At 52.2% G+C, this 18027-nt stretch overlaps 1 protein-coding gene across 2 annotated transcripts; it reads right to left on the bottom strand.

The window, feature by feature from the left end:
• Window positions 1-2043: 2043 nt before the first annotated feature.
• LOC129143157 (inactive glutathione hydrolase 2-like) lies at window positions 2044-13666 on the bottom strand. 2 transcript variants are annotated; one of them, XM_054678007.1, is made up of 5 exons: window positions 13598-13666; window positions 13100-13273; window positions 12386-12556; window positions 8937-9023; window positions 2044-3756 (listed from the first exon to the last, which is right to left on the bottom strand). In XM_054678007.1, the coding sequence occupies exons 3-5, from the start codon at window positions 12441-12443 to the stop codon at window positions 3443-3445; spliced, it is 459 nt and encodes a 152-aa protein (XP_054533982.1). In that variant the 5' UTR covers window positions 12444-12556; window positions 13100-13273; window positions 13598-13666; the 3' UTR covers window positions 2044-3442. The 2 variants fall into 2 exon arrangements, with proteins under 2 accessions (XP_054533982.1, XP_054533983.1); XM_054678008.2 differs by lacking the exons at window positions 8937-9023; window positions 13598-13666 and having other exon boundaries at window positions 13100-13381.
• Window positions 13667-18027: the final 4361 nt, after the last annotated feature.

Consider the following 18027-nt stretch of genomic DNA (forward strand, 5'->3'; position numbering starts at 1 on the left):
CCTTCACCCACTTTTTGATGGGGTTGTTTGTTTTTACTTGTAAATTTGTTTGAGTTCATTGTAGATTCTGGATATTAGCCCTTTGTCAGATGAGTAGGTTCCAAAAATTTTCTCCCATTTTGTAGGTTGCCTGTTCACTCTGATGATAGTTTCTTTTGCTGTGCAGAAGCTCTTTAGTTTAATTAGATCCCATTTGTCAATTTTGGCTTTTGCTCCCATTGCTTTTGGTGTTTTAGACATGAAGTCCTTGCTCATGCCTATGTCCTGAACGGTATTGCCTAGGTTTTCTTCTAGAGTTTTCATGGTTTTAGGTCTAACATGTAAGTCTTTGATCCAACTTGAATTAATTTTTGTATAAGGTGTAAGGAAGGGATCCAGTTTCAGCTTTCTACAGATGGCTAGCCAGTTTTCCCAGCACCATTTATTAAATAGGGAATCCTTTCCCCATTTCTTGTTTTTCTCAGGTTTGTCAAAGATCAGACAGTTGTAGTTATGCGGCATTATTTCTGAGGGCTCCGTCCTGTTCCATTGATCTATGTCTGTGTTTTTGTACCAGTAACATGCTGTTTTGGTTACTGTAGCCTTGTAGTATAGTTTGAAGTCAGGTAGCGTGATGCCTCCAGCTTTGTTCCTTTGGCTTAGGATTGACTTGGCGATGCGGGTTCTTTTTTGGTTCCATATGTACTTTAAAGTCATTTTTTCCAATTCTGTGAAGAAAGTCATTGGTAGCTTGATGGGGATGGCATTGAATCTAGAAATTACCTTGGGCAGTATGGCCATTTTCACGATATTGATTCTTCCAACCCATGAGCATGGAATGTTCTTCCATTTGTTTGTATCCTCTTTTATTTCATTGAGCAGTGGTTTGTAGTTCTCCTTGGAGATGTCCGTCATGTCCCTTGTAAGTTGGGTTCCTAGGTATTTTATTCTCTTTGAAGCAATTGTGAATGGGAGTTCCCTCATGATTGGGCACTCTGTTTTTCTGTTATTGGTGTACAAGAATGCTTGTGATTTTTGTACATTGATTTTGTATCCTGAGACTTTGCTGAAGTTGCTTATCAGCTTAAGGAGATTTTGCACTGAGACAATGGGGTTTTCTTTATATACAATCATGTCATCTGCAAAAGGGGACAAATTGACTTCCTCTTTTCCTAATTTAATACCCTTTGTTTCCTTCTCCTGCCTGATTGCCCTGGCCAGAACTTCCAACACTATATTGAGTATGAGTGGTGACAGAGGACATCCCTGTCGTGTGCCAGTTTTCAAAAGGAATGCTTCCAGTTTTTGCCCATTCAGTATGATATTGGCTGTGGGTTTGTCATAGATAGCTCTTATTATTTTGAGATACGTCCCATCAATACCTAATTTATTGAGAATTTTTAGCATGAAGGGCTGTTGAACAGCCTTGAACTCCTGGGCTCAAGTGATCCTCCAGCAGACCCTCCCCAGTAGCTGAGACTAAAGGCACAACTACACCCAGCAAATTTTAATTTTTTTTGTTGTATTTTGCTGTATTTCTTTTTTTTTTTTGAGACGGAGTCTCACTCTATCGCCCAGGCTGGAGTGCAGTGGCGTGATATTGGCTCACTGCAAGCTCCGCTTCCCAGGTTCACGCCATTCTCCTGCCTCGGCCTCCCAAGTAGCTGGGACTGCAGGCACCCGCCACCACACCTGGCTAATTTTTTAGTATTTTTAGTAGAGACAGGTTTCACTGTGTTAGCCAGGATGGTCTCAATCTCCTGACCCCGTATCCACACGCCTCGGCCTCTCAAAGTGCTGGGATTACAGGCGTGAGCCACCATGCCTGGCTGGGTTTTGCTATATTTCTTTTCACTATGCTTTGAATTTTTTGTTTTCTTGTTCCCCACCCCCACTATATTTATGTAGATTCTCAATATTTTTTTTTGTAGACTCACTATGTTGCCCAGGCTTGTCTTGGACCTCCTGGCCTCAACTTCTACCTCAGCCTCCCAAAGTGTTGGGATTACAGGCATGAGACACCAAGCTTGGCCTCAGAGGGTCTATTCTTTCTTTTTTTTTTTTGAGATGGAGTCTCACTCTGTGGAGTGCAGTGGTGCAATCTCGGCTCACTGCAACCTCAGCCCCCCAGGTTCTAGCGATTCTCCTGCCACAGCCTCCCAAGTAGCTGGGATTACAGGCACAACCCACCATGCCTGACTAATTTTGCATTTTTAGTAGAGACAGGGTTTCACCATGTTGGCCAGGCTGGTCTTGAACTCCTGACCTCAGGTGATCCACCCGCCTCGGCCTCCCAAAGTGCTGGGATTTCAGACCCACCGCACCTGGCTCAGAGGGCCTTTTCTAACTGGCGAATTCCTGCCGGTGTCCCTGCTGCTTGGCCTCTTCTCCTCACGATGAATGGATAGAGGGAGGGAGGGAGGCTCTTAATTCTCCTGGAGTCAGCTCCAGACAGACAGGGTATTGGCATGCCAATTTCCAGCCTCAGTGGTAAAGGTCGACACGCTAATCACCCTCCTCCATGAAACAGTGACAAAAATTACCTGAAGAAAGCCACAGCCAAGCTCCAGGCCCCTGCCCCACAAATCCCCTTCCCCATGCCTCTCTCAAGGCGACCCTCATCCCTTGTAACCCTCTTGGTGAATCAAAGCCCCCTCCACTGGGCCTTAGCCCAGCTGTTCCTCTGCTAGGAATCCCTTCCTCTGTCTGCCTAACGAAGTTATCTGCAGCCCAGCCACCACCTCCTCCAAGAAGTCCTCCTGGATCTTCAGGCTGTATTCTAGTGCTTCCCTAGCCCTGGCTCTTGCCTACACCTGCATTTACCCCAACAGGGACTTGCTCTCCTAGACTGTGTGGCCTCTCTTGGTTTTGATATAAGCAGGAGCTGTGGACCCACATGGCCAGTCACTGACCCTCCTCCACCAGGAACTTCCTGCAGGCTCAGGCAAGACAGGAGGACCCCATGGCTCTGGGCTACAGCTCAGGGTTTCCACTGCAGAGTTCCTCACCCAGGCCCTTGAGGTTACCCACTCACCAACCTCCTGGATGTCCTTCACAATCTGGGCCATGAGGCTGCCGTTGTAGAAGGCCTGGGCACCCTCAATGGCCAGCGTCTTATAGGTGTCAGCCAGCCGCGGCAGGGTCAGTCTCTCCCCCTCCCAAAGCACATTTCTATCCCGGCAGAACACCTCACTGGGGCAGAGGGGGCTCATGTGAGGCAGCAGGTGGGGTGGACTTAGCTAGACCAACCCCCACACCTGCCCACACAGGAGACCAGCACAAAGCAGGGGCAGCGCCTGTCATGGGTGGGTGGCCCTGTCACTCAGCGCTCGTCCTCCTAGTGTCCCTTCCGGGAACCTCCTAGTGTCCCTTGCCACTCAGGACACATGGCCAGCCACAGTGGCCACTGGGACCCCACGCTCAGAATGTGTCCTCACACGTGGTGGGAAGGGTCTGTATCTCCTCATCCCATTATCAGCGCAGGGTCCTGAAGGCAGAGGGCCGCTCCACTGCTGCTACGGCCTGCAAGGTCCTTGGGCTGTGCCTGCCCTGCCTGTGTCAGGGGGCCGCACCCACAGACATACCACAAGACAGGCTGCTGCTCGATGACGGTCCGCTTGTTTTCCAGGGCTGCTGCCAAGCCCTTGCCCACGGGGAAGCCCTGGCGGGCCAGCTGGATGCTGGGCTGGAAGAGGCGAGCCCAGGGCAGCCGCCCATGCCGCTGGTGTGCCAGCTCATAGCCTCGGATCTCCCCAGGCACCGCCACCGACAGCCCTCCTGGTGAGAGAGAGCCACAGTTATTGACCCTGAGTGGGGGACATCGGGATCTCTCGCAGGCAGCATCCCAGGCACAGTCCCTGACTCGTTTTACAGATGGGGCAATGAGGCTTAGGAGGAAAGATTTTTTTTCTCCTTTTTGAGTTGGCGTCTTGCCATCTTGCCCAGCCTGATCTCGAACTCCTGGATTCAAGCAATCCTCCCACCTCAGCCTCCTGAGTAGCTGAGATTACAGGCGTGAACACCACACCCAGCAGAAGGGGATTTTTAATTTTTTTATTTATTTTTTAATTTATTTTTTTTTTTTAGGAGGGGATGTTTAATTTTTTTTTAAGAGGGGCTCAGCAGGTAGGAGTGTACATGGACCAGGGATGTCTGAGGAGGGCACAGGAGGGGAAGCAGTAGCATGTGGCTGGGTTTTGCTGTCCCAGGATGAGGTATCTGTCTGTGCAGGTGCCTACATGTCTAAAATCCTGTGCCAGGCCAGACCCCCTCCCATCTCGCTGACCACAAGGCCTTATCCTGTAAGACTCATGGGCTCCACCAGAATGTGCCAAAACAAGAGCAGATCCCACCCTGACCCAGGTCAAGCACAGGCCACCTTCAAGACACAGCCAGCCCCAAGGAAGGGCTCCCTTCCTCTTTTCTACTGCCCCAGAGAGGCAAGACTGAGCCTTAACCTCCATCCTGTCCCCTCTCCCAGCCTCAGTTTCTCCATCCAACTATAAGGGTTTTTGTTTGTTTGTCTGTTTTGAGACAAGGTCTCACTCTGTTGTCCCAGCTGGAGTGAAGTGGTGCAATCATGGCTCACTTCAGCCTTGGCTTCCCAGGCTCAAGCGATCCTCCCACCTCAGCCTCTGAAGTACCTAAGACTACAGACATACCCCACTACGTGTGGCTTTTTTTTTTTTTTTTTTTTTGAGATGGAGTTTCACTCTTGTTGCCCAGGCTGGAGTGCAATGGCAAAATCTTGGCTCACTCCAACCTCCACCTCCCGAGTTCAAGTAATTCTCCTGCCTCAGCCTCCCAAGTAGCTGGGATTACAGGCATGTACAACCATGCCTTGCTAATTTTTGCATTTTTAGTAGAGACGGGGTTTCACCAGGTTGGTCAGGCTGGTCTTGAACTCCTAATATCAGGTGATCCATCCTCCTCAGCCTCTCAGAGTTCTGGGATTACAGGCCTGAGCCACCACTCCCAGCCTAATTTTTTATTTTTATTTTTTGTAGAGACAGGGGTCTTGCCACGTTGCCAAGACTGGTCTCAAACTCTGGCCTCAAGCAATCCTCCCACCTCAGCCTCCCAACATGCTGGGATTACAGGTGCACCCAGTCTATAAGGGGTTTTGCCTTCCAGTTCTGACTTTTGAGGAGGTCATTGGAAACAGACCCCTGGGCCTGCTTCCCCCCTGAGCCCCACTGCCCATATGGACACTACAGACACTGACCCTTTGCCCAGAAAGGTACAACTATGGCCTCTGCCCCCAGGTATTCTCCTGCTCTTGCGAGAGATGATGGGGCCATTTGGCTTGGCTTGGCGGCTGCGGCTCTAGAACTGCCTCTCCCACCCTGAAGCCTGGCACAAGTTTCCAAGAGCTGGTGGTTTCAATTCCTAGAAGCTGCACATACATCCCGGAAGGTCTGACACCCAGCACATGATTCCTTCCACCTTGTAGTTAGACAGAAGTTCTTGTTTTGTTTTGTTTTTTTGTTTGTTTGTTTTTGAGATGGAGTCTTGCTCTGTCTCCCAGACTGCAGTGCAGTGGCATGATCTCAGCTCACTACAACCTCCGCCTCCCAGGTTCAAGTGATTCTCCTGCCTCAGCCTCCCAAGTCGCTGGGATTACAGGCACAGGCCAGCACGCCAGGCTAATTTTTGTATTTTTAGTACAGATGGGGTTTTGCCATGTTGGCCAGGCTGGTTTCAAACTCCTGACCTCAGGCCTCAGCCTTCCAAGGTGCTGGGATGACAGGCATGAGCCACCGTGCCCAGCCAAGACAGGAGAAGTTCTAATCTTTGATAGCAGACCAGGGTGACGATGCTTAGCAACAGTATTTTGTATATTTCAAAGTAACAAAGAGAGGACTATGGTGCTAACACCCAGAAATGAAAAATATTCAAGGTGACGGAGACTCCAAATACCCTGCCTTGATCATTATACACTCTATGCATGTAACAAGCACTCACATGTACCCATAAATATAGAAAATATCATGTATCAATATCAGAAAAAAAATCTTCTCCTGACCTCAGGCCAATCAGACTCTCATGCCACCACACTTGCCAAGTTCTCTGGTGACCCCCACACTGCCAGACCTAGTGCCCCTCTCAGCTTTACTGGGCTCATCACTCTCCCTGAGAGCCTCCCCTGCATCCCAGCACCTGTCTCCACCCGAGTATCCCCCGTGTGCCATCCTAGCTCCTACTCTCCCCTCTGTCTTTGCTCTCTCTCCTGGTGGTCTGCTTGACATCTGAGCTTCAGCCTCCATTTATGCACTGACAACTCCCAAATTGACCTGCTGGCCTGGACTGCTCCTCTGATAACCAGACCTGAGTATCTACCTGCCTGCTCGAAGAAAGCATCTCAAACTTCAACGTGCCCAAAACCGAGCTCCTGAGTGTCTGCTCAACCTGCTTCCTGAGAACCCTGCCTGTCTCCATTAGGGTCACCCCATCCTTCCAGGTACAGACAAAAGATCGGGGTCCCCGGGGACTCCCTACACAAGCATCACACCCAACCCATCCTCAAATCCACAGGCTCCACTTCCAAGTGTGTCTGTCCAGCATCAGCCACTTCCCAGCACCCTCTCCACGAATTACTGCAGTGACCTCCGGACAGGTCCCCACAGGCTCCCTGCCCCTTACACAGCAATCCAAGGGGTCCATAGGCCAGATCCATCCCCTTCCACTCACACACTCCACGAGCCCCCACTTCCCTCAGACAGGAAGCAGAGGCTTCATCATAACCTAAGAGATCCCACACAACCTGGGCCATTTCCCTTGGGTCACTTGCTGCAGCCTCCCCAGCTCCCCACAGGGCTCTGTCCCTGCCATCACACCTGGATAGCAGATCAGGAGATAACTCCCCTTACCCCATCTCTGCCTCTGGGTCTTTGCTCAGATGTCCCCTTCCCTGACTAGGTCACCCTCCATAGAGTCCCAGATTTTGAGGCCCTCCAGGTCTGTTTTTCTACAGCCCGTAACACACCCGCACCTGCCTAGTTTCTTTTCCCACCTGGAGTGTCACAGATTTCATCTGCCATCTTTGTTTTTCACCCCAGCTTCAGGAACAACAGCTGATTCTTTAAGACAATGCTCAATACATTCTAGTTAAATAAATGATTCTAAGCATCCACAAGGTGCCAAGCCTATGATTCCTGCATTCTCTTACCCTGAGCAACTTCATGTCTACAGATGCTGAGTTTCTCAATGAGTATTAAAAACAAATGAAAGATTGGTGGGGCACAGTGGCTCACGCCTGTAATTCCAGCACTTTGGGAGGCCGAGGCAGGGGGATCACAAGGTCAGGAGATCGAGGGACCAGCCTGGGCAACATATTGAAAACCCGTCTCTACTAAAAAATACAAAAAATTAGCCGGGTGTGGTGGCAGGCGCCTGTAATCCCAGCTACTCGGGAGGCTGAGGCAGGAGAATGGCGTGAACTCAGGAGGCAGAGCTTGCAGTGAGCCGAGATTGCACCACTGCACTCCAACCTGGGCGACAGAGTGAGACTCCGTCTCAAAAAAAAAAAAGAAAAAAAAATCAAAGATTGAGTATGTTGCAGAAGACTCCAAAGGGCACCACCCAGGACCCCCACCTGAAGTCTAAGACCTGCTATGGTGAGTGTGTCCTGCCCTTCCATCCTCCAACTTTTTTTTTTTTTTTTTTGAGACGGAGCTTCGTTCTTGTTGCCCAGGCTGGAGTGCAGTGGCATGATCTCAGCTCAGTGCAATCTCCACCTCCTGGGTTCAAGCGATTCTCCTGCCTTAGCCTCCTGAGTAGCTGGGATATTACAGGCCTGTGCCACCATGCCCGACTTATTGTACTTTTAGTAGAGAAAGGGTTTCACTATGTTGGCCAGGCTGGTCTTGAACTCCTGACCTAGGTGATCCATCTGCCTCAGCCTCCCAAAGTGCTGGGATTACAGGCGTGAGCCTGTGAAAAAAAGGCCCAGCCTTTTTTTTTTTTTTTTTTTTTTTTGACAGGGTCTCACTTTGTTGCCCAAGCTAGAGTGTAGTGGTATAATCATGGCTCACTGCAGCCTCAACCTCCTGGGCTCAAGTGATCCTCCCACCTTAGCCTCCCGAGTAGCTGGGACCATAAGCACACACCGCCATACCTAGCTAATTTTTTTTTCCATTTTTTGTAGAGATGGAGTATTGCTATGTTGTCCAGGCAGGTCTCCTGAGCTCATGCGCTCCTCCTGACTTGGCCTCCTAAAGTGCTAGGATTAGAGGCGTTGAGTTGTTGAGAACCTCCCATCCTCCAACTTTTATCTCACAATCTATTGTGCCTCCTTTGGGGACAGACAGTGGCTTCCTGGATGGACAGTGGCTTCCCTTCAGGTACCTGGGGAATTTGGGGGCCTCCTCTCCACTTAAGACCAGATTAGAAAAGAGAGACTCCACCTCACATTCTAGAGCGCCATCCCCACAAATGAACAAATGAGTGAATGGGATGCCTGTTGAAAAGGCAGGATATAGACAGCCTGGGTTCAATTTTAGCTTCACCACCTCCCAGCTGTGTGACCTCAGCTGATTTGCATGACCTGTCTGAGCCTCAGCATCCCCACCCTGTAAAATGGGAATCCACACAGCATCCCCTAGCCCAAAGGAGCAGGGAGGGTTGTGAGAGGCTCGTGGGTGAAAAGCACAGAGCAGAGCGTGGGCCCCAGTGAGCCCTGGTCCGTGAGGTCTGCTAGCATAATAATTATTCTTTCCATGTGCTGCAGAGAGTGGCCCCGGAGGCCTTAGCAGAAATAACAGAAGCTCCCAGCCCTTTACCGTGGTGATGATGGTCCTGACCACTCATTGTGGGAGGGTGCTATGGGGCCAGGAAGGGATGCGGGGGTGCTAGAACTGCCCCTGAACCCTGATGGGAGCAGGCTCCTGTGGGCAAGGCCACTTCCCAGTGGCTCAGCCAGCTCTGCATCCACGCCCCAAGTCTGCAGCATGGCTTACCCTTCTGGGACTGCTCCGAGCTGTTGAACGTGCTGGCAAAGGCCAGCCTGGGGGCCACCTCGTGGGCATTGATGACCTCAGCTTTTCCTAGAAGGAGAAGCAGGTAGGCAGGCCCACCCACCCAAACCCTTTATGCCACGTGAGCCTGGGGGCCACCCAGCTGTGCCTCGGCCCAACCCACAACCCCTGCCCCTCTCCCTCTCCTCTTCCGAGGCACTCATGAGTGGTGCTGTTGTAGATGGTGAGGAAGAGGCCACCCCCAATGCTCATGCTGTGGGCATTAATGAGCCCCACACACAACAGGGCTGCAATGGCTGCATCCACCGCAGAGCCACCGTCCCGCAGTGCGTCCCTGCCATGTGGCACATAAAGGCATGAGAACCTGCAGGCTTCCACCCTGGCCCCTCATACACACCCTGCTGCCCACCTGCCCAAAGGAGGATGGAAGAGAAGTCCATTCGAGTTTTGGGGTTTTTGTTTTTAGTTTCTTTCTTTTTTGTTTTGAGATGGAGTCTTGCTCTATTGCCAGGCTGGAGTGCAGTGGCACGATCTCAGCTCACTGCAACCTCTGCCTCCCGGGTTCAAGCCATTCTCCTGCCTCAGCCTCCTGAGTAGCTGGGACTACAGGTGCATGCCACCACGCCCAGCTAATTTTTGTATTTTTAGTAGAGACGGGGTTTCACCATGTTGGCCAGGATGGTCTCTATCTCTTGACCTCATGATCCGCCTGCCTTGGCCTCTTTTTTTTTTTTTTTTTTTTTTGAGACAAAGTCTCTCTTTGTTGCTCAGGCTGGAGTGCAGTGGTGTGATCTCAGATCACTGCAGCCTCAGTCTCCTGGGCTCAACTGACCCTCCCATCTCAGCCTCCCAAGTAGCTGGGACTATGGGCACATGCCACCATGCCCAGCCAATTTTGTTTGTTTGTGTATTTTGTAGAGATGGGGTTTCGTCATGTTGCCCAGGCTGGTCAAGAACTCCTGTGCTGAAGTAATCCACCCACCTTGGCCTCCCAAAGTGCTGGTATTACAGGTATGAGCCACTGTGTCCAGCCTTTGTTTTATGAGACAGGGTCTCACTTTGTCACCCAGGATGAAGTGCAGTGGCACAGTCTTGGCTCAATGCAGCTTTGACCTCCTGGGCTCAAGCAATCCTCCCACTTCAGTCTCCTGAGTAGCTGGGACTACAGGTAAGAACCACCACACCGGGCAATTTTTGGTCTTTTTTGTAGAGATAGGGTCTTTCTATGTTGCCCAGGCTGGTCTCGAACTCATGGTATAAAGCAATCCTATCGCCTCAACCTCCCAAGGTGCTGGGATTACAGTTTCTTCTTTTTCTTTTCTTTTTTTTTTTCTGAGACCGAGTTTCACTCAGTTGCCCAGGCTGGAGTGCAGTGGCATGATCTTAGCTCACTGCAACCTCTGCCTCCTGGGTTCAAGCGATTCTCCTGCCTCAGCCTCCTGAGTAGCTGGGATTACAGGTGCACACCACCATGCCCCGCTAACTTTTTATATTTTTAGTAGGGACAGAGTGCACCATGTTGGCCAGGCTGGTCTCGAACGCCTGACCTCAGGTGGTCTGCCCGCCTCAACCCCCCAAAGTGCTGGGATTACAGGTGTGGACCACCTTGCACAGACAGTTTCCTCTTTATCAAGCAAACAAAGGTACATGACTTTTATAATTGGGACAAAAAGGGAAATTGCTATACTTTATTAATAACATTTTTTTTTCCCTGCTAGAGATGGTGGCTTACACCTGTAATCTCAGCACTTTGGGAGGCCAAGGTGGAGGATCACTTGAGGCCAGGAGTTCAAGACCAGCCTGGGCAATAGAGTGAGACCATCTCTACAAAACAGTCTTTTTAAATTAGTCAGGTGTGATGTACGCCTGTAGTCCTAGCTACTCAGGGGGCTGAGGTGGGAGGATCGCTTAAGCCCAAGAGTTCAAGGCTGCAGTGAGCTATGATCATGCCACTGCATTCCAGCCTGGGTGACAGAACAAGACCCTGTCTCAAAATATGAAAAACATAATATTTTTTCTGTTTAAGTCTTTAGAAGGGAACTGATCTTTATATATAACATGAGATAAGAGTCTAAAATAGAATAAAACAGTAGAAGCCAGGCACCATGGCTCACACCTGTAATCCCAGCACTTTAGGAAGCTGAGGCGGGAGGATCACTTAAACCCAAGAGTTTGAGGCTGCAGTGGGCTATGATCGCTCCCCTATACTCCAGCCTGGGTGACAGAGTAAGACTCCACCTTAAAAAAAGAATAAGCCCTTCATGTCCCTGTTTGGGCAACAGCGTTCCTTGGGGGGAGGGGGGAGGGATGGCATTGGGAGATATACCTAATGCTAAATGACGAGTTGGTGGGTGCAGCACACCAACATGGCACATGTGTACAAATGTAACAAACCTGCATATTGTGCACATATACCCTAAAACTTAAAGTATAATAATAATAAAATAAAATAAAAAAAAGAAATTGTCTCCTAACCAAAAAAGAAAAGAAAAGAAAAGAATAAGCCGGGCATGGTGGCTCACACCTGTAATCCCAACACTTTCGGAGGCCCAGGTGGGTGGATTACCTGAGGTCAGGAGTTCGAGACCAGCCTGACCAACATGGTGAAACCCCATCTCTACTAAAAACACCATAATTAGGCCAGGCGCAGTGGCTCACACCTGTAATCCCAGCACTTTGAGAGGCAGAGGTGGGAGGATCACAAGGTCAGGAGTTCAAGACCAGCCTGGCCAACATAACAAAACCCTGTCTCTACTAAAAATACAAAAATTAGCTGGGCATGGTGGCACATGCCTGTAGTCTCAGCTACTGTGGAGGCTGAGGGAGGAGAATCACTTGAACCTGGGAGGGGGAGGCTGCAGTAAGCCAAGATTGCACCACTGCCCTCCAGCTTGGGTAACAGAGCGATACTATCTCTCAGAAACACACACACACACACACACACACACACACAAATTTGTTGGGTGTGGTGGCACACGCCTGTAATCCCAGCTACTTGGGAGGCTTAGGCATGAGAATCGCTTGAACTTGGGAGGCGGAGGTTGCAGTTAACTGAGATTGCACCACTGCACTCCAGCCTGGCAACAGAGCAAAACTCCATCTCTAAATAGATAGATAGATAGATAGATAGATAGATAGATAGATAGATAGATAGATAGATAGATAGATATAAGTAAAAATAGCAACCAAACAACAAAACAGTGGAGTTTATCCAAAGAGACAGAGACTCTTAGAACTGAGAAAAGGGGCCCTGTTTGGCTCTAGGAGACCCACACCCTGCTCTCGGAGTCACCGTCCCCTTCCCAAAGGCTACTGAGAGAGTCCAAGCAAAGCTTACATGTGGGGAAACTGAGTCTCAGAGGGGTGAAGGTATTGCTCAGGTCCACTTGCCCAGTTTTCAGGACCCATGTCCCATGCCCTGCCCTGCTCACCTCCCAATCTCCGAGCACTGCTTGGCATCCGCAGCCACGGCAGCCCTGGTGTACACATGGTTGTCAGGTTCCTTGGAGGCTGAGAGCAGTCAGAGACAGAGGCCGACAATGACCAGCACCAGGACCACGGCCAGCAGGCCCAGCACCACTAACTTCTTCTTCATGGCTCTGCTGCTCCCATGGGGTAAGGAGCAGGGTCAGGCCCAGCCTCAGACATTCCCTGGCCCCTCCCCAACAGGGCACAGTCTAAAGTCGGGCCTCAGAAACACAAGGCCTGTGTCTCCTTCCCGCTTCCCAGAATACGTGCAGGCTGTCCGGCCCCCAGACCTTTGCGCAGGCCATGCCCTCTGCCAGAAGCTCTGGGCCTCATCTCTGCCCTCCCAAATACTCCCTGCTTATCTTCAGAGCCCATCCTGGTAAGAACCCCATCTCCAGCAGCGGCCCTTCCTGGGAGCCCCCAGATTTCCACACCCCTCTTTCTGCAGGGCCTTGCCTACCTCCTCACAGTGGCTGAGCCTCCACTGCTTAGGGAGAAGCTCCAGTAGGGATGGGCCTGGCCTGGTTTCTCCTGTGTCCCCCACCTCAGCCTAGAGCCTGGCACTGTCCAGGAGTCCTCTGAAGGCCCTCCACCCCACCTGGAGCATGGGGTTTAGCTTCCATAGTGCCCACAATCAGAGCACCCCACAGATTCACTGCCACGGGGCCAGGACTTACTGTCCAGCAGCAGATGGGGGCCCCAAGCCTTGCCTGGGGTGGTGGCCACGAAAGACAGGAGGATTTGGTGGAAACACCTGAGGAAATAACTGGGGTCTCCCTCACACTCTGCTGAAGCCTGTAGCCACAGAATCTTCTTCAGAGACTCTCTGATCAGGCAGCCTTCTCGTTCTCCTGAAGGTCAAGGGAGGTTACCTGAAGCACGCGCAGCCCAGACCTTTCTGGGGGACTCCGTGTTACCTCCCTCTGCCTCTAGCTGGTTTCTCTGTCTCCATTTGAACTCTGGAGGCAAAGAGGCTGTCAGTAACACATTTGTTTCCATGAATTCTCTCAGCATGTCTCCCAGGCACAGTTCAAAGAGGGTTTTGCACGGAGCAGGGCAGGTAGGGGACAGGGCATTCCTGCAGAAGCCCAGGATGTGCATGTGGTAAGCATGACAAAGGGGGCTCAAGGGGCACTGCCAGCCTGCCCTGCTCTGACGCTGGACTTGCCACTCACCTGCTGTGGGGCCTCAGGCAAATCACTGAACTGTCCAGCCTGGATGATGGCAGCACCTCACTTGCCTTGCTGCTGGGAGTGTTGTGAATAGAGTAGGTTAGACTGTGGGCAGGACTTGGTGAATGGTAGCTGTGATTATCATCATGGCTGCACTGGGGACACCCCCAGGAGGCCTGAGTGGCACAGGTCTCTTGCTCACTCTATGTCCCCTGTGGACTCCCTTCCAGGCTGTGCAGTGAGTGGCAGCAGTGACCCTTGGGAAGTCTCATGGCTATGGCAGCAGGTGACAGGTGTGACAACAGGGAAGAGGGATGTGGTGACAGAGGTTGGGGTTCCCCTCTCCCACAGTCAGTTTCCCACAAAGGGCGGTGTCTGCCAGCAAGCCCCTCCAATGAGCCCCAAGCTGGGTTTCCCTCCACTCCACCCTGTCCCAGTGCAGAGCGTCTGACCTCAGAGGTAGACACACTGTCCCAGAGGTGGTCTAGGAATGGAGTCCCTGTGCCCTCCCCACACACAGGGAACATCCAAATGCCATCGTGGAAGGGTGGCCACCTCCCCAGGCTTGGTGGGCCTGGGGCCGATAGTGTGATACATTTGACCCCCTCCCAGCCCTGGATGCAGACACCAAGAGCAGAGAGACCTGGCAGTAGTCATGCAGCAGCGCACCACCCCACATCCCCAGCACAATCCAAAGCAGCCCCTCATCCCCACCGTGACCACCACAGCCTGAATCCAGGCGCCACCTGTTTCTGACCTGAACTCCCTCACAGTCCCTGCCTGCACTCTCTCCCTCCAACATCGCCTGCCCTTCAGTCTTCCAGAAAGCAGTTAGAGGGCTCTGTCTGTCCAACTGCAGAACAGGCCCTGCCTCCTCCTTGCCCCGTTGGACAGCTCACACCCTTCACCAGGCCTGACAGCGCTCTTGCCACTCCAACACCCTGGGTCCCAGCCGGGAGTCCGGGTCAGGGTTAAGGGTTCCTGATAGAGACACCGATTCCTGGAGGTCCAAAGAGCCTCAGGAGCTGGGCCAGCAATATGCAGCATCTATTATGGACACAGAACATTCCCATCACATGGCCGGGTACAGTGGCTCACGCCTATAATCCCAGCACTTTGGGAAGTAGAGGCAGGTGGATCACCTGAGGTGAAGAGTTGGAGACCAGCCTGGACAACATGGTGAAACCCCCATCTCCACTAAAAATACAAAAAATTAGCCAGGCATGGTGGCAGGTGCCTGTAATCCCAGCTACTCAGGAGCTGAGGCAGGAGAATTGCTTGAACCCGGGAGGTGGAGGTTGCAGTGAGGCAAGATTGCACCACCGCACTCCAGCCTGGGCAACAAGAGGGAAACTCTGTCTCAAAAAAAAAAGCAAAAAACAAAAACAAAAGGACATATCCACCACAAGTCATGGGGCAGGGGCCTGGCCTGGTCAGTGACCCTGTCCTAGCATGACAGCCCCCTGCACCAAGGAAGCTACCCAGTCCCGTCCACTGGGCCGGGTCATGCTGAGTGCCCTGGAGGGCATGGCCTCATCTCTCCCAGGCTCAGGGTCATAAGCTGAGCCCCCGGTCAGGGTCCTGGGGTGGTCCAACCATGACCCAGCCTCCCCTGTCTGTTAATCTGTCTACCCAAAGGCCCAAGTAGGCACCTGGAGGAGCAGGGGGCACCCAGCCAGGCTCAGACTGCTGGGAAGAACAGGGAGGGGAGTAGGCAGTGCTGGGCCCTGTCCCTTCCTCCCAGGGCAGGTCAGCAAGGGACGGTGGGCCCAGCCTCCCACAGGCAGATGTCCCCGGCTCGGAGGAAGACACCCTGCTGAGGTCCTGGGCTTCCATTTCCCATCCCTCCACCCTCAAAACTCACTGAAAGAATGTCCAAGCCCAGAGGCCTGGTTCTCACCCAAACAGTGTGAGAGCTGCACACACTAGGGGAAACTGATGCTAGAAAGTAGGTCAGCTGCCATGGTTGGCCTCAAACCCAGACCCCCTTCCTTGTGACCCTGATGGGCTTACCTGAGGCCTGGGGACAGTGGGGGCCCAGGAGAGCACCTCTTCCTCAGAAGACAGTTCTGGGCTGCACCCACTGGGGAGGAAGAAACAGACTTGTCTGCCTGGGAAATTCCCAGCCACAGAACTGGCTGGGCCCCCCCACTCTCCAGAGTGGCTCAGAGCCATGCCTGCGGCCCCCTGTAGCACTCCTCAGGGGGCCTCCGAATTGGGACTGGGATCTGGGGGTGGCCACCTCCAAGGAGGAGCAGAGGCAGGGAAAGAGCAGGAGCGGCCAGAGGACCCATGAGCTTACCTAGTCCAAGAGACCAGCCAGGGGGTGCCCAGCAGCCCTGGTGGACAGTGGGAGGCATCCGCACAGGGTGCAGGACAGGCAGGCCTCTCACAGAGATCCAGCCTGGCTGGGAGGATGGGGAAGCTGACGTCACAGCAGCAAGGAGGCACACAGTGACTTGGCATGGTGACTCGGCCTGTCACCACATGACTAAAGTTCACGCAGCCCTGGCAGGGCCCTGGATGGCAGATGCTATGAGCTGGGGAAAGGGTTTCCTTCCTTTCAGACTCAGTTCCCTCTAAAGGGCACTGTCTGCCCACGAGCCCCTCCAGTGAGCCCCAGGCTGGGTCCCTCTGGCTCTCCCTGTCCCTGTTCAAAACATCTGAACGCACAGCCAGTGTCCCAGAGATGGCTCTGGAGGCGGTGGAGTAGTGGTGCCCCTGGCACTAGACCAGAACCCAGACTAAGGGGCCTCACCACACGCTGCTGTCAATGCTAAAGGTGTGTTCCGGGAACATGGCCTGGGGCCCTGAGTGCAGACTGGTTCTGCTGCCCATCCAGAAACATTAGCACCCCAGGCCCAAGGAACCACCTGAACAGCCCAGAAAGGCAGGGCCCAGAGAGGGCCTGAGCTGGCCCAAGCTCACAGAGCCCAGCAGTGCAGACTTGGCCACCTGGTAACTGCCCCAAGTTACTGCATGTTTCTGACCAGCCCACCAAGAAGTCTGAGCCAGGAACAGCTGCGGACCCAGCCCAGGGGACTTTGGACAGTGCTGCCCATTCCCCTGTGGCCCTCATCTGCCAACGATATGGGCCAGAGTCTCCCTGAGTCATGGCTCCCTCCCCTGATCCTGGCCTGCTGTGTCTACAGTGCCGGAGAGCCCCTGCAGCCTCCACCTGAGGTCTATTCCGTGCCCATAACACCTACCCCACAATTATCCTTCCAGGCTGCCCCAAGCTGACAGAAGGGGACATGAAGGCTGACCCAATATTGCTGCCTGCCTGGGTCACATAGGCCTGTCCTGTCATCCACTGCTCTCAAATGGGCTCTGGACAGAACCCACCAGACACACAACTGTGAGATCCTCAATAGCCCTAGGGTGGAGGTGCTATGAACAAGCCCTTTCTCAGGCTATTCCTCCCCCTGAAGATCAGGGTGACTGGGAAGATGACAGGGCAGGAACAAAGGCCCCATGACCTGTCCCTGAAGGCTAGACAGCCAACAGGAACATCAGGGGATTTGGCCCTGCTAAGTGGCTGCATTCCATGGCAGTCAGCCGGGAGGGGTCTAAAGTGGAGAGCCACAGGGCTCTGTCCCCTGCCCTGCTCAGCAGTTTCCTCTCTGCCTGAGAGCATATAAGACATGCATGTTCTCACTCATAGGTTGGAATTGAACAATGAGAACACTTGGACACAGGAAGGAGAACATCACACACTGGGGCCTGTCGTGGGGTGAGGGGATGGGGGAGGGATAGCATTAGGAGATATACCTAATGTAAATGACAAGTTAATGGGTGCAGCACACCAACATGGCACATGTATACATATGTAACAAACCTGTATGTTGTGCACATGTACCCTAGAACTTAAAGTATAATTTTATATATAATACTATATATAATACATTTATATAATATATTATGTTATATAAATTACATAAATATAATAATTATATAATATATTATATATATATATATATATATATATATATATATATATATATATATGACATACAGGATTCACAGCAGCAGGTGGGCAGGAAGAAAGTCTGAGTGGGTAAAGGATGGCCCAGATCCCTGCAGCTGACCCCAAAAGGAAAACCCTGGGCTGGGGAAAGTAGGGAGACAGAGCTGCCTTCAATGGGGCACAGCTGAGGCCTGGCAGCAGCTGAGGATTCCAGAGAGGGGAGACAGGAGGGGAGGCACTTTATCAAAGGACATGTTAATAGAGGTAGGGCCTACAGAATGAAGGAGGCTTTTCCTCACATGCTGAGTGTGTCACATTCTGTCCCAGTCAGCCCTCTACCCCCTGAATGCAGAGAGGGCACCTAGGGGGAAGTGGGTCTGGGGAAGCCATGTCACCTGAGGAAAGACTGCAGGGGCTGGCCTAGAAGTCTTCTCCAGACCCCACAGCTCTTGTCCTGGGCACATAA

This window comes from Pan troglodytes, chromosome 12 (assembly GCF_028858775.2).
Source record: "Pan troglodytes isolate AG18354 chromosome 12, NHGRI_mPanTro3-v2.0_pri, whole genome shotgun sequence".
Taxonomy (NCBI): domain Eukaryota; kingdom Metazoa; phylum Chordata; class Mammalia; order Primates; family Hominidae; genus Pan; species Pan troglodytes.